At 41.4% G+C, this 14,971-nt stretch overlaps 1 protein-coding gene across 3 annotated transcripts in view; it reads left to right on the top strand.

Annotated features, from left to right (window-relative positions):
* Positions 1-14,526, top strand: part of KATNAL1 (katanin catalytic subunit A1 like 1) — a 37,761-nt gene extending 23,235 nt beyond the window's left edge. For all 3 annotated transcript variants that reach the window (XM_059493869.1, XM_059493868.1, XM_059493870.1), the window contains exons 5-11: positions 1,872-1,996; positions 2,502-2,607; positions 7,094-7,252; positions 8,111-8,237; positions 9,187-9,321; positions 11,651-11,777; positions 13,269-14,526. In XM_059493869.1, coding sequence (XP_059349852.1) covers positions 1,872-1,996; positions 2,502-2,607; positions 7,094-7,252; positions 8,111-8,237; positions 9,187-9,321; positions 11,651-11,777; positions 13,269-13,467 — 978 coding nt within the window. In that variant the 3' untranslated portion in view covers positions 13,468-14,526. The remainder of the gene's footprint in view (positions 1-1,871; positions 1,997-2,501; positions 2,608-7,093; positions 7,253-8,110; positions 8,238-9,186; positions 9,322-11,650; positions 11,778-13,268) is intronic.
* Positions 14,527-14,971: the final 445 nt, after the last annotated feature.

Genomic DNA, 14,971 nt, shown 5'->3' with positions numbered 1-14,971 from the left:
TTACTCCTGCTGCCTAGTTTCAGGTGACATTTTAAAAAAATCATTATTTCTAGTCTATGCTCACTTACCTGCTGACTGAGAATTGCAGGTTGGACCAATTTGGGACCAGCATTAAGAATCGTATTACTTGTGAAAACTACAACTACTTTAAATATTGATTTAATTATGGAACTGGGGGTAAAAAAAGAAAAAAAAAAGAATAGCTCAGTGTCACTCCAATGAGAGCCGAGGTGATGCTGAGAGCATGTCTGCCCGCTGGCCGCCCTTCTCCATCGTTCCGCTGGCGGGACGTTCCGCAGGGGCAGGAGAAGCAGCGGTCCCGGGCACAGCGCGTCCCGCGGGATCGGGATCGGGGCCGGGATCGGGGCCGGGATCGGGGCCGTGCTGCCGCCCCGCGGCCGCACCGGGGCTGCCGCCGCTCTCCCGGCCCGGGCCTTCCTTCCCCGTTTCATTTTTGGGTTTCTGCTCCGCCCCGCTGGGCCGCGCTGCGCCGGCTGCCCAGGCTCGGGGGCTCTCGGGTGCCCCGGCGTGCGCCGCCCTCCCTGCCCTGCTCTTCAGCTCCTGCCTTAACTCGGTGACACTCAGGAAAAAAACAAAACCCAATCGCAACTAGATAAACCAATTGTTCTGTGATGTGCAGAAAAATTTTTCTACCAGGAATGCCAGTCCATTGCGGAACAAGAGGAGTATGTAGCAGACAACAACTACCTTTCATTTCATTGTCCTGTTTTCTTGTTCTTACTAATTTTTTAATGGTTACATTTGGATTCTATTTTATCTCTCCTTAAATCTTGAAAACTCCACAGGGTGTCTTTCTACCGTTTCCGTTTTACACCAGACTACTACATTTTTTACACCAGCTTTCTGCTTAAACACAACTCTGAGCTTCGTTTCCATTGCAAAAAGCTGAGTTAGAAGTACTAAACAACACAAGAGTTCGCTTGGAAGCAAGAAATAAAAGTAGTGGGAAGAGAAACTACTCCCTCCCAAGTCGTCGTGGGCAAACGGCAACTGGGAGGGGTGTAATCGCTGCCTTTTTGTTTTTCCACTGCGAGGTTATTTGTGCGTCTCCAGCTGCCTCTCAACCCGCCTTCGTCTAGGACGCTTTTGTCCAGCCAGCTGGGATTCTTTAACTTGCTGCTGATAGTGTTTAGAAGCTGAGTTAAGAGTCCTAAAGTAGCTCCCTGCTCAGCCCCCTCCGTTAAATCAGCGCAGCTGCTTTTCAGGCACCCTGAATGGTGGGAGGGGAAGCGATTTCCTTCAGAACTGAGAGAGGAGGAGCGTGAGCCCCGATGCTTCAAAGGGAAAATGTTACTTCACCCCCATCAGCTGAACTGCACTGTGGAAGTACTAACCAGAAGCTCTGGCCCACTTGGGACAGAGTGTGGCTTGATCACTGATGTAGCATTGGTGTGTTGCAAAAATTATTGAAACCTGGGTGTCTTTGGAGCTTCTTTTAGGGCTTTTGGTGCAGCCCTTAAATAAACACAACCTATGAAAAGCATTTTAATTGTTTTTGAAGCTGGCGTGCAAATGAGAGGCGAGACATGGATAGTTTGTAGTTGAGCAAAGCAGATATTGCAGGGCAGGAAGGCTTTAATGAAACAAAGGGAGAGAACCTTGGTTTTCCTCCATCAAAGACAACGTGTGTGAAACTTCCCTGTTCCTTTTCAGTGATGATAGTGTCAGATGTTATTTCTGACAGGTGGCTAGTGTAGCACCTTCAATATGTGCTTTGGATGCTCTGGTGTTCAGCTAGTTGTGACACAGCCACCTATGTGAGGCTGTTCCTGCATTCATACCTTTGGTTGGCCAGGAAGTGTGTCAGTTGTGTAATATTCTTATGGGTCTGTATGATTTTTCACTTCTAGGGAAAGAAAATACCCCAGGAATTTGGTGATGGGGATATTCCAAAATTTGATGGAGCAGGTTACGACAAAGACCTGATCGAAGCTCTTGAAAGAGACATTGTGTCAAGGAATCCAAGCATTCATTGGTATGAGGATTTTCCCAATTCAAGTGTTTTTGCTAGTGTGAGAAAGGAGAGAAATTACCCATCTTCAAACTCCTAAAATAGGGAGACAAGATAATCTTCTACAGACAGGCAAAAATGAGATCTTTTGCTTTAACAGTTTATTAATTTGATTAAAGTTAAGCTTTTGATGCTAATTGATACTAAGTGCAGTACATTCATTACAGGTACTGCTGAAATGAACATATGCTCCAGAGATCTTTAAAGATACTGCTTTGGTGTTCACATTGTCCAAAACAATTTTTAATTAAGCAGCTCTGGGTAACTTGAGTTGAAAATAATTTTTTCCCTGTCTTCCAAAAGTGGATTCAATTTTAGGTCACAGTATGATAGGAGTGCTCTCATGAGGCATATGCTTGCGTACTAAAAGAAATGGTACTAAGTGAAAAGCTTTTCTATTTCTCTTGTATAAAAATAGAAGAAATAGAGTTCTATGAGAATCTTATACAAGTTTCTTCATCTTGCACAGGGATGACATAGCAGATTTGGAAGAAGCCAAGAAATTATTAAGAGAAGCTGTTGTTCTTCCAATGTGGATGCCTGATTTTTTCAAAGGGATCAGAAGACCTTGGAAGGTGAGAATTTATGTGGTGTTTTAGTAAATGGCAAGCTGTAGCTATGTGAGACTCCTGCTGTAACATGGATATCTGTAGCAAGGGCTAAAAAGAAAAGATCATGAATTTGTTTATTAAATCCTCTCATAATGATTCATGTAAAAGGCACTGAAAGAAACAGCTGGAAGTGTATCTGGCCCTTAGAGTAAACAGTATTTTCTGTTTATTTAGTTACTTATAGCTTGTTGCTATTATAATACTTTCTATATGCCAACCTGAGGATGTGAGCAAACAGATTATATTGACTGAAGCATAAATGCTTAACAGACAGTTATACATAGGCTTATGGTGTCCAGTTGTCATCACTTCTCAGAAGAAAGCAATCCTTGGACTGTTTTTCTCCAATGTTTCAACTATTTCTCACTCAGACTGCAAACTGCAGCCTGCATGGTAAAGGAAGCAAGGAAGGAGGGGGCCAGTCTGGTGACTTAGATTTGCAGCTGGGCATAGTTGCAGCTGGAGTGGGAAGTTCAGAGTAGGAGAAGGAGTTGCAGACAGGGCAGCAGGAAGGATATAGGACTGAACTAGGCTGACTGACCAGAAGTGAGCCCAGTCTGGGCCTTGCTTAGAGCTAAGAAGGAAGAGGAGGGAGGAGTTTGGCGAGCATTTCTGTAAACAGCAAGCAGCATTATTTTGCTTCTAATTGATGCTTGTTTGGGGAATAACTAGTCACAAAACAAGGCTTTTTTGGTTATTGAGAAGCATTACTGGGGAAAAGAGACTTGCAAGTTGTCTGTTGCTCTGAGTGTGGAAGGAAGTGGCGTGTGTAGGGAATGCTGTGTGCATGAGTAGTTTCCTGTTCAGCGTGCTGGTTCAGCAGCGTGTGTTGGATCTTGCTCTGCTGACACTTGTTCTGTCTTTTCCTGATCGGTCCTTGTGCTTCCCTGGCTTATACCTAGGTCAGACTCAGCAGGAGCTGGGAGATTGCTGCTTGAGAGCTGCTGCAGAGTTTTAGTGAGTTGCAGGGAGGGAGCCCAAACATATACTCAGTGCGAACCTGGCCCCAGCCTTTGGAGTTAGAGTGCTTGTGGTCAGTACCAGTGGCCTTGTGGTTAACCTTAGGGTTAACTGAGCCATCATCTTGGACAGACCCTAGATGTTGTGGGTTAAATGTGTAGGGTGAGATTTTGGTGTATTTTGAACAGCTGAATCTCTTTCTTCTCAGCTTAGAGGAAGTTGATCCATACTCTTGTTATGGGGGCCCCATCTGTCTAGTGTTCAAAATCTTCTAACGGAATAAAGATCTGCTCTGCTTTCTTTTCGCCTGTTAGCATGCATAGAGGAGGCAGTGGCCATCTGTCTTTAAGGCAGGTACTTCAGCAGACTGCAGGAAATGTGAAAAATGCCACTGACCTTGTCTCCAAGTGCTGTGGCAGGGGATAAAGGAGCAACAGCTTGGTCCTTTAAAGAGTTACAGTCTCCATCTCTTTGCACAAGACTACCTTTTCCTACCGAGCAGTGTCACCTCTGAAAACCAGGTGGTTGTAGACATGGAAAAGATTCTAAGATTATTTCCTCTCTTCAGTCTGAAATGCAAATTGATTTCTGACAAGGCTATGAAGAGTCTTCATTGTTAGCCTTTTCCCTGGTGACTTGTGAAGCTGTAACTCTCATGAATTTATTTTTCACACAGAACAGCATGTATTTTCCCTACTGTTGACCTCTGACTGTGCTATAAGGATGAAAAGTATTGAAGGGAAGGCTGTTTCTTGCAGTAATCAGTGTAGCAGCAGGCATTTGTTGAGCCTAGGAATTCAGGACAATAATTCAGGGAAAAAGGCAGCCGAAGCTGGTTTTGGATGCTCAGGCTCCCCTGAGAACAATTCCCAAGACAGCCCTCACAGTTTGTGCTTGTATTCAGAGAACTGGGCCTTGTCTGAAGGAGCCAGCTGTCTTCCCTGATTCAACACAGGTGCTGTGTAGTTGCAGCCAGGGGTTTCTGAGTGTCCATGGGTTTGCTCTTTCTGTTTCTCTGAAATGTTTTGTGCCAAGAAAGCCTGGTTGCTCACTGTGCTTCCCACTGCTCTGCTAGTGATTGTTACAACAACAAGAAGTAACCCTGCAGTGATTTCATCAAAACACTTACTCCCTGCGGTGCATTTCAGCTTCTTATTGGAATACTTTGGATTAACAGAGCCTTAGAGGAAGAATAAAGATGTCTTTGTGTTTGTCAAGGATTTTAAATAGTAAGTGGCAGCCTCCTAGTTTGCAGAAAGAGCAACTTGATCCTATGTGTTTCTGTTTGCAGCCATGCACATCTTGTTTTGCTGTGAACTCAAGTTCTTTTTTTTTCTTTTTTTTTTTTAACTGATATTTCTACTGTCTCTATCCCCTGAGACCTTACTTTCCCCCTGGCTTTACACCTGGTGTGGCTGCTTTGCACCTGTGTTATGCACATGTATAATGCCACCAGTATCACATGCAGGGTAATGCTTCTTGTAGTACTTAGCAGGAGGTGAAAAGCAATGGATGGGTTTCAGTTTTTGCATGTGTACCTGAAGCCAGGATTTGACCTTCCAGAATAATGGAGAATTGAACCAATATCCCAAAAATGTCATTACTTCCCTATATCACCAGGTCTTGCACTAAACGCAGTTCATCAAACACATGCTTTGAATGTGATTTGAATTGAGGTGAAGTTTTAAAAAAAATATTAAATGAACATATTTGAAGCTCAGAGAGAGCTGTAAGTCATCTCTGACCTGCATATTACAGGCTGAGTAATTTTCACCCAGTCACTCCAGGGCTGTATTTGCAATATTGCTGTAATATCAGTATAACTGTGCAGCATCTCAAATCAGAATGTCTGAGTGTTCACGGGGAGAAAAGAGAGTCCATTTGCTTTTTATGCTTGCTGCTCTGGAGCTTAGGAAACCTTGGACAGCCTGAGGAGTGACTTTGGACTGTTAGCTGTAGAGATGGCGTGTGAACATTTCTGATTTAATTTACCGATGAATGTATGTTGAACTTGCATTAGCTAAGTATTAAATGGCAATAAAGGTATTAAGAGTTAATGGAAAATGGAATACAGAGAGGCTATTGCTTTTGAATGGGACATTTTTGAATAATTGCATTCCCGGTTGATTTGTTTTTATAGATCTCTTCCATGTCATTCTTTGTGCTTTTTGAAGTAGATTTTTGAACAGATGAAATCTAATTTGCTATATGGCTTGCATTTAACAGATATTTTATTGCTGCGGCATTTTGTGTAAGTTATTAATTGCAAAGCACATTATGATGTGCAATTCTAACACTAGCTAATTTGATTACCCTTGCAATACAGTACAATTTTAGGAAACTCTTGTTAGCATGTAATAAGATCTTGCAATTGGGACGAGAAAAAAAACCCCAAGCTGCTTGAGCACTACATTTTCACTGATTTACTTAAAATCACAGGGCCCTATACTAGCACTGTGCAGAGCATGGAACAGTGTTTTGTCCTTCTCCAGTGCTGCTGCTGAAAGGGTTGGAAAGACTACCCATAAAGATGGCTGTACTTAGTAGTATTATCAAGAGTGATTAACCTCTTCAGTGATACAATCTTAACATGAGTAATGAGAGAACTGTGTGTAAAACCAAAAAACTATTTGTGTAATGATGGGTAAATGTGCTGAGCTGCAGACATGTGTGCTTCTTTCTTTCACAGACCACAGATGGAAAGATAGTCTGATGATGTGGATATAAGAGTTGTTTCTAGTTTAAAGCTTTCTGAATAATCACTGAAATTCAGATTAGGCTTTTGTGGGACTAAGCAGTAGTCCACATGAGCCACAGTTGCTTATCTGTAAAATAGGAATAGCGGAGCAGTCCAGTCATCCAGCATGATGAGGACGGTGTTTCATCCAGAAATTGCTATGATGCAGTAGTGTGGTCATAGGAACATTGAGATCGGAAAAATTAGGCAAAAAACAAACTGATGTGTTCAGTGAATGCTCTCATGGAAATGTAAACATCAACCAGATTCATACATATTGTCAGGATATTTTGGGAAATGGTTTTTTTGTAGAAAATTTCTCTACTGAGGAAACACAACTTACTGCAAAAGTATTTTGGTTTCTGTGAAACTTTCTCGTGAAGGGGCCTTTGTTCCAAAAACAGAGTTTACCATCTTCATCTGCCTGTGCAGCTCCTTGTGAGCTGGGAACGGCCTAAGTTCAAGTCTAGACTCTGATGCTGAGCAAGGCTGTAAATCTCTTGTCCATTTCCTAGGTATTAGGACAAGCAACAGGTACTGGCTTTTGTGGTTTTGACTCCAGTGGAGTGGTAAGAATGGCAGAACACTTCCACACTGTCCTCAAAAGCAGGATACTTGTTTTCTGTTTCCCACTGAGGAGGATTATGTTATTAATTTTAATCCAGATCTTGGTTCATATAGAGGTGTTGTGTAAAGTACCAATGACAAAGTTTTCTTAATTTGTTGTTCATTACCTTTGTTCTCACCTTTCAGGGTGTGCTGATGGTTGGTCCTCCTGGCACTGGCAAAACAATGCTAGCAAAAGCTGTTGCTACAGAGTGTGGGACAACATTCTTCAACGTGTCCTCCTCTACACTGACGTCTAAGTACAGAGGCGAGTCTGAGAAGCTGGTCCGCCTCTTGTTTGAAATGGTATGTCCTCCATGATGTGCTCTGGGGCTCATTCAGGTGAGGAAGGACAGCACTCTTGGTTTCCTGCCTTTCCAGTAGCTTGCTGGAAGCATGGAGTTCACTGAACTGACACCCCCTCAACCAATTAGAAAAACATAATTTCTGGGTTACCACATATGGTATGTTACTGAGGATTAAGAAGGAAATGCTTCGTCACTCATATTTAGGATAGCATTTTCCAGACTAAATCAAGAGTCGTGACCTCAACAGAAATTCAGTACTTGTTTGGTTATGGGGTAGCAATCCCATGTGAAGTAGATTTGAAATTTGAAGGGGTTTGGAGCAGTTATTCTAGAAGCCGTACATGTTTTTGTTCTGTTTTTATTCTGAATCATGATCACAATCCTCTCAGTGAAGCTGTGGGTGCAGTCCATCATGTAGGGTGTGTGAAGGACATATCCATGTAGGCCACACCTCTGGGACCCTCCCTGCACTCCTGCAATATTCACAGCTAAAACCTGAGTCTCTTGGGATTGCTGAGCACCTTTCTGTCCCTTATGCCTAACCCTCATCAGCCTAAAACCTGGATGTGAAAACTGCTTATATTGTGTCAAGAAGAGTATCCTATTGTGGTAGTGTTTCTTTTCCCCTTTCCAATGTCATTTGCTGGGGCAAGCCAACCAACACTGACCCAAGGAGTACAATTCAAAGTGTATAAACCTCAGCATGTGACAGTTTGTAAATGAAGGTCTTGAATTCCTCCCTTGTGACAGTCAGGGAAGATATGTATGCAGTATGTCCAGCAGGGCTGGGTTGTGGTCTGATGAGGGCCTGTGCTTGCTGAGCAGCCTTAACAGTGATGTTTTCATTTGAATAAAGGCACGGTTTTATGCTCCAGCAACGATCTTCATTGACGAGATAGATTCCATCTGCAGCCGCAGAGGCACGTCTGACGAGCACGAGGCCAGTCGCAGAGTCAAGTCAGAGCTGCTTGTACAAATGGATGGTAACAAGGACTTAGATCTCGCTTTGGGGCTGGGATGCTGCTTCTTTACAGGTGGGAATGTAAAAACTCGAGCCATCTGGAAAACCTGGCTTTATGCATGAGAGAAAAATGAAGCACAACTTGAGATGAGTGTATTTTTGGAGTGTTCAACAACAGATAACTGAAAAGGGTGTTCTGCTTTATTTTTTCTAAAATGGCTATTTTTAGGGTGACTTGAAAGCACATATTAAAGAGACACAGACTGCATGAGAAGCAGATAATGGAGATTTGTGCAGTTTAATGCAGGTATTTAATTTGTATTCAGTTTAAACAAAATTCTGCCCTTTGCTAGACTCTCCAACTGTGGAACCCCATTGTGAGATCTGCTTTTGCTGTATTCTATGATGGCAGCTAATACTACCCTTTTAAGTCAGATGTAGTACCTGTTTTGTGCAGGTGCACACAGCAAGCATGACCATCTAAGGAATATTGTATGGTGTAGAGGTTTGATAGCCACATTTATATTGCAGCTATCATGAACTGCTGTATAAACTGCTGTATATAAACTACTATTTTAAATGTTCTCAAATTTGCAGGTTCATTGTGGTAAGCTCAGGATAGGAAAGCTTTTGGTCTCTTTGCAGTCCTCACTTGGTAAGCTGAGTGACTCCTGTTTCTTCTATGAGCAGACTCGACAGAGATAGCACTGTCAGTGGGACTAGTAGGGCTACACTCACATATTGCTTTGTTATTAGCAGTGTTCAAGAAAGCCCTCCCCTTACTCAGCAAAATAATGAACTGTCCCTCTCTCTGTAATAATGATGGTCTTGTATGGGAAGTTTGGAAAGGACTATAGAGAGCTGTTGCTTAACTTTGTCCAGGCTATGTTTGTCTGTGCAGTCTTTCTCAGCAAGCATCTCCATCAATAAGAGCTCTGGAGTAAACTTGCTCTGAACTGTTATGCTTGCAGGGGTAGGTGGTGCTCTGGAAAACGATGACCCTTCCAAGATGGTTATGGTATTATCTGCTACAAATTTTCCCTGGGACATTGACGAAGCTCTCCGACGAAGACTGGAGAAGAGGATTTATATACCTTTGCCCACAGGTGTGTTTGATAAGACCATTTTCTTTTCCTCTCTATACAAGATGAGTTTAAGATAACTGCAGGACTGTTGTGCTTGTAAGGAATCCTGATGGTTTTGTGATGAGCAGTGTAATTCAAGGGTTAATCATTTGTCTGGATCGCTTTATTTTTAAAGAGTGGAAAAAAAGAGAAATGCTGCTTGCTTGGGGGCTGAAAAACAAAGAGCTGTGGCATTTCATTGCAAGCCATTGATGGGTTCTTATATTTTGAAAGAGAGTTAGTTTTAATGAGCCTGGAATTATTTTAAATGTTTAACAGTCAGCCCTTGAGTGATCATCAAAGGCAGCCTTTGGACATGTTCACAAATATTGCAAATGCACTCCATGCCCTTGCAGACAAATGGAAAGAAGTAGATCCATGAATTTTCACTTACAGGCTTAGTTCATTGCAAATCACTGCTTGCTTGCCTTTATTACTGTGCTTCCAGTCACTCAGAATGCAGCAGGCTGATTGCTTTCCTGCCCTAAGACATCTCAGCTTGTATTGTCTTTCCTAGCTGTCATTCACCTGTCCTATTAATTTTGAGATTCCTATCACTTGAAGTTTGCATAGCTCCCTTTCTTCTTGGTACAGTGGATGCCTCATCTGCCTGCATGAGCAGTCAAGATAACAAGATGCATGTCCATGGTGACAGTGGTTGTGATTGAGTTTAGCAGGTCTAAGGACACTTAATAGTTCTACAGCTTGTCTGTGCAGCTTACAGGCAGTAACAGCCCCTAACAGGATGCCTGTCTTTATCACCAATTAGTTTAAAATCCTATCAGCTCTTCCTCTTGTTTCTAATTAAACCAGATTGTTTTTTAACACAGTGTATTACACCCTGGACAACATAGGAGATGTGATCTGGTTTTATTTCCAGTCTTAGTTTCTGTTGTATCTGTTCTGCAAGTAAGAATGTTGTGCTACTCTGGGCAAGTCTTAGTGATGCATTTATAACTGTGTTGTGTGATTTGATGTAGTCAGGCATTTTAACTGAAATAGTGGCATGGTAGCATGTATGCACCTGTGTATTGTGGAATTTGATGCAAGCATATATTCTGTAGTGTTTAATTTTCAAAATGCTGCACAGACTTGCTTAGCCCCACAGCAACAATTAGAAGAATGTTCTCTGATGCAGGATACTCCCTGCAGGTATACTGTGTGTACATTGTGCCCTCTAAATAATAAATCCCCATTTTATAGCTAGTGCCAGTTGTGTGTGATGGATAACTCTGTGCTCTTGACAGTTCTGCAAAGCACACAAAACCAGCAGCTCTAGAGAAGCTTTCTATTTTCTTTTGTATTTCTCCTTCTGCAAAAGTTAAAAAAATAAGAATTAGGGGCAACAATGAATAAAACATAATGTATTTTATTGGACATTTCTTTAAGACATTTAGCCTTTCCTCCTGCTACTTCTGCTGTTGCGGTTGGCCTTTTTTATAGGTCATAAAAATTGATCACTTGGGGAATAAAGATGCTGAGCTGGCATATTTTTCCTGTACAGTGAAAGCCAGGAAACCAGTCATCCTCTTCTTTCCCACCCTTGTGCACAGTAACACAGAGTCCTAAGCTGTCAAATTCCCTCTTACAAGCTTAGGCTGCTTAACATGTGCACTCAAATGCACATATGCACGTGCCCCCTGCAAGAGGAATGGTTAATTGACTGCGTAAGTGCTCATTTAAACAGCTGGTTATCACTGTGTGCACACTGCATCTGGGTAGGAAAGTGGGATACCAAGACATTTCTATCAAAAATATATTAATATAGGTTTATTAATGTGTCTGTTTTCTATCAGACTTCAGCTGATTTCTTGGGTCCCAGCTGAATAAACTGAATAAACTGCTTAAACATGTGCTTAAAGTTCAGCCTGTTGTTAAGGGGTTTGTGCTGTCTGAAGCTTTTTTAATAGAATCCTTATTGTAGTTATAATGAAACCCTGTGAATGATATGCAGTCAAACCCTTGAACATGGAGTGGATCCAAAGGGATGCGAGAAGAAACAGAAATTTGTAGGATTGTGCTTTTGTGCCCTTGGGTGATATGTGACCAAATGCTTTATCACCTGAGACATAACAGACATTTTTAGTGACAGATCACTTTGACAAATATCTCTCAACCATGCTGTTTTAATATACTGCATTTAACCAAATACTTTACTGTATTTGATTGCACACTTCACTATGACTTGTTCTCTCTCTTTTCTTATATTGAACTCTTTTGTTCATACTTTTCACTGAAAAATCTAGGTTGTGTTTATATCTTTTTTAGTGCAACTCTTGCCAGTCTTCAAACAAATGTTTTTACATTCTAGCAAAGGGCAGAGCAGAACTACTGAAGATTAATCTTCGGGAAGTAGAACTAGATCCTGATATCAGCCTTGAAGAAATTGCAGAGAAGATTGAAGGCTATTCTGGTGCTGACATCACTAATGTTTGCAGGTAACACATTGCCCTTAATTTGCAAATAGAACTGCATGGGAAGTCAAGTCATCATTTGCATTATATGATGAAAGGCAATAACCACTCCAGCTGAAGCCATGCTCACAGTGTCTGTGTATTAGGCCCACATCTATTTACTGTATTCATGTATTACTGTCACGTGGAGTGGTCCAAATACCATGAAGTCTTTCTGTGAGATGTGTTTTTCTTGGATCTGAAGTGAAAAAAATTATCTGAGCTAATCTCATGTTACAATTGGCTGCATTTACGTAGTTATCTGCATTTGTTAATGTAGTGCAAAGCAGATTGTTGGGGTTTTTTTTAAATCACATTAGTTTAAGAGCTAGACCATAATCCAAAAACATTCCTTTCACAGAACACTTCTTTGGGACTTCTATGAGCTGCATGTTTGGACAGCCCCCAGTGCAGCTGAATCTTGGTGTCTCCCTGAATCTTCTAGGTCCAAGGGGGACATAGATTATAATATTAGCATTTAATTTATTTCTGTCCTGTTCCCACAATTTATTTCATTTTTGACAAATCAGTCTTTTCTGGTGAGTGGTAGGTATTTAAAGAAACTTATCTGAAGGAAGTCTATTTCCCTTAAGAATCCTGTCAAGAGAAACTGATCCTGTAAGAGTATGGCTTGGGAATATTTTTTCTTCTCCCCCTGCTGCCTTCCTGAAAATGTGAAATGACTCCATGGATTTGAAAACTCGGTGTGTGTCACGTAGTAGTGAAATTACCTTTCTCCCTAAGGCTTGTGTTATCCCTTACTAGGAAAAACCCAGGGAAAAAGAAAATGTAATTTCAGACTGCCTGTGGGCCACAGTGTGAGAAAATGAGCAGTGTTCTTCAAGCTGGTGGGCCAGGCTGGCAGGATCTGAGCTGGGGAGGAGTCACAGAACAGGCAGAGCATGAGGAGCCACAGGCACCCATGGCCTCAGCACTGCAGGGCCGTGTAATGCTGTGTCTGTTGCCTCCTGCTCTGCCCTTCACACATCCAGGTGCTATGGACAAGCAGGCAGCTCAGCTGGGCTGCACTCTTAACCCTTGCTGACTGTCCTTTGGGGCTACACTGCAGGGAGAAAGTTGAAGTCTAAAAGAAATGCAGTGTAAAAATCCAGATTACTTTAAAAAAAAAGTCTTTTGAGTTTGTCTCCCACCCTGCCCTTTTCTGCTCTAAAGTTGTAAAATTTCATCTTCATGAATCATTGTAAAAGGTTTTCAGTTTTATAGTTTTAATTATCTCTGCACATTTACCATATGCTTAAATGGGTTTTGGTGCCAGTGCATTCTTTATGTTGAATTAATGTAGTGATCTGGGAACATGGAAGCTACGAAAGATGTGAACTGCATCTTCTATGGTAAATAAATGCTGTCTTAAGTGTTCCTGCCAGTGGTTTCTAGCAAGAGTATACAATCAAAATTCATAGGCTTACAGCACATTCTGCTAGCAATTAGCTGCCATGCATTGTCCTGTATTTCCAGGGATGCATCTTTAATGGCAATGAGAAGACGTATTAATGGCTTAACTCCAGAAGAGATTCGTGCACTTTCTAAAGAAGAGCTTCAGATGCCAGTTACCAAGGGGGACTTTGAGCTGGCTCTGAAGAAAATCTCCAAATCTGTTTCTGCTGCAGACCTGGAGAAGTATGAAAAATGGATGGCGGAGTTTGGATCTGCTTAATCTCAGTGACAGCTTTCCTTTGCTGGAGTTTTATGGTTTTTGTTGTTCTCACTTTCAAAATAAGTTAGAAATCTTTTTAAAGGTTTAATAAAAGGTCTGCCTCTGCCCTCATCCCACCCCTTTCTGCTGACAGGATCTTTTAAGCTGTTTGCCTTTAAAGGGAATGAGCACAATAATGAGCTGATATTGTAAAAGATATTTTATCTCTGAAGTAGAAAAATAAGATGAACAGGAAGGGAAAAATCATACTTCTGAGGGTAGTCTTTTTAATTTTCAAATGAAGAGCAGTGTTACTTAACTTCCTCCTAGTAATTTTTTTTATGGCTGGAGTCAATAAATCAGCTGGGGGATGTGACTCCAGAGGAACAGACAAGGGCTTGATGTACCCCCTGCTCTTAAATGCTGCTTCTGCCTCCCTTGAATGTGGCATCCAAGTTATTATTATTTCTCTCTGTGCTCGGATATTCAGAGCAAAGCCTGTGGATTAATTGGCATTGCACAGAGGAAATGAGGATCAGTTTTCCATCAAGACATGGGCCTGACTCTCCTCTCATGTACTCTCATTTGGAATTGATGTCACTTCAGACTGTTATCAGTGTTACTTGCAATGACTTCTGATGTGAATGAGAGGGAAAGCAAAAGGCATGGATTGTTATTAGTCTGATTTATGCTTGTTCTCTGAACATAGTTTGAACCTGTTTGACCAGTAGGCACTTTGACTTAGGTTATAACTTGCACTTTTATGCTTATGTATCATCTTGTGCTTTGTCTGTGCTATCTAAATGTAATTGTTATTACTATTATTATTATTATTATTATTTTAGTACTAAGAGTTTAATAAAGACACTAATTTCAAGGATGTATTTAAAACACAACGCTGTCTTTAGAACAAATGGCTGTGAACTTCCACTTCTGATTAGATATGAACTTTTTCCTAGCATTACTAAGCAATGGGACTTTTACCTTTTTATGTTGAACTGTTCATGCTTAATTTTGTTTTTTATGAAGGTTTCTTAAAAATGTATAAATATTACTGGTTTAGTAATATTTAGAAAATAATCTGTATGATCTCATTTATGTTCTTAACGTTTCTTCCCTTCCCTCATACAAGTGCAGTGATGAGAAGTGCTCTAAAGTCTAACGTGAGGAATCCTCTCTAGAGTATACCTGTCACACTGACTGTATGAACTTTTCACACACTCAGCCTGTGAAGTTTTCTTGTGGTAGGAATGTGAAGGAGTGGTCAAACCACAGATTTACAGAGAAACATGCAAGCTCTCAGGTTTTTGGTGATGTTGTGAGCTAGGCCTTAAGTATTTTGGTGGATGTGAATTGCCCTGCAGCTTGGTAGGTATTCCTCCCTTCAGCTCTCTGTGTAGACTCCTAGTGGCACAGACAGATATGATGGAGTAAGAAACACACAGCACCCTTTATTGAATGGGAATGTATCATTATTTGCTCCTTTTTGTTAGTCCTCAGAAGTTCCCAATAATGTCAGTAATTC

This window comes from Ammospiza nelsoni, chromosome 2 (assembly GCF_027579445.1).
Source record: "Ammospiza nelsoni isolate bAmmNel1 chromosome 2, bAmmNel1.pri, whole genome shotgun sequence".
Taxonomy (NCBI): Eukaryota; Metazoa; Chordata; class Aves; order Passeriformes; family Passerellidae; genus Ammospiza; species Ammospiza nelsoni.
This window is presented reverse-complemented; position numbering and strand designations above follow the sequence as displayed.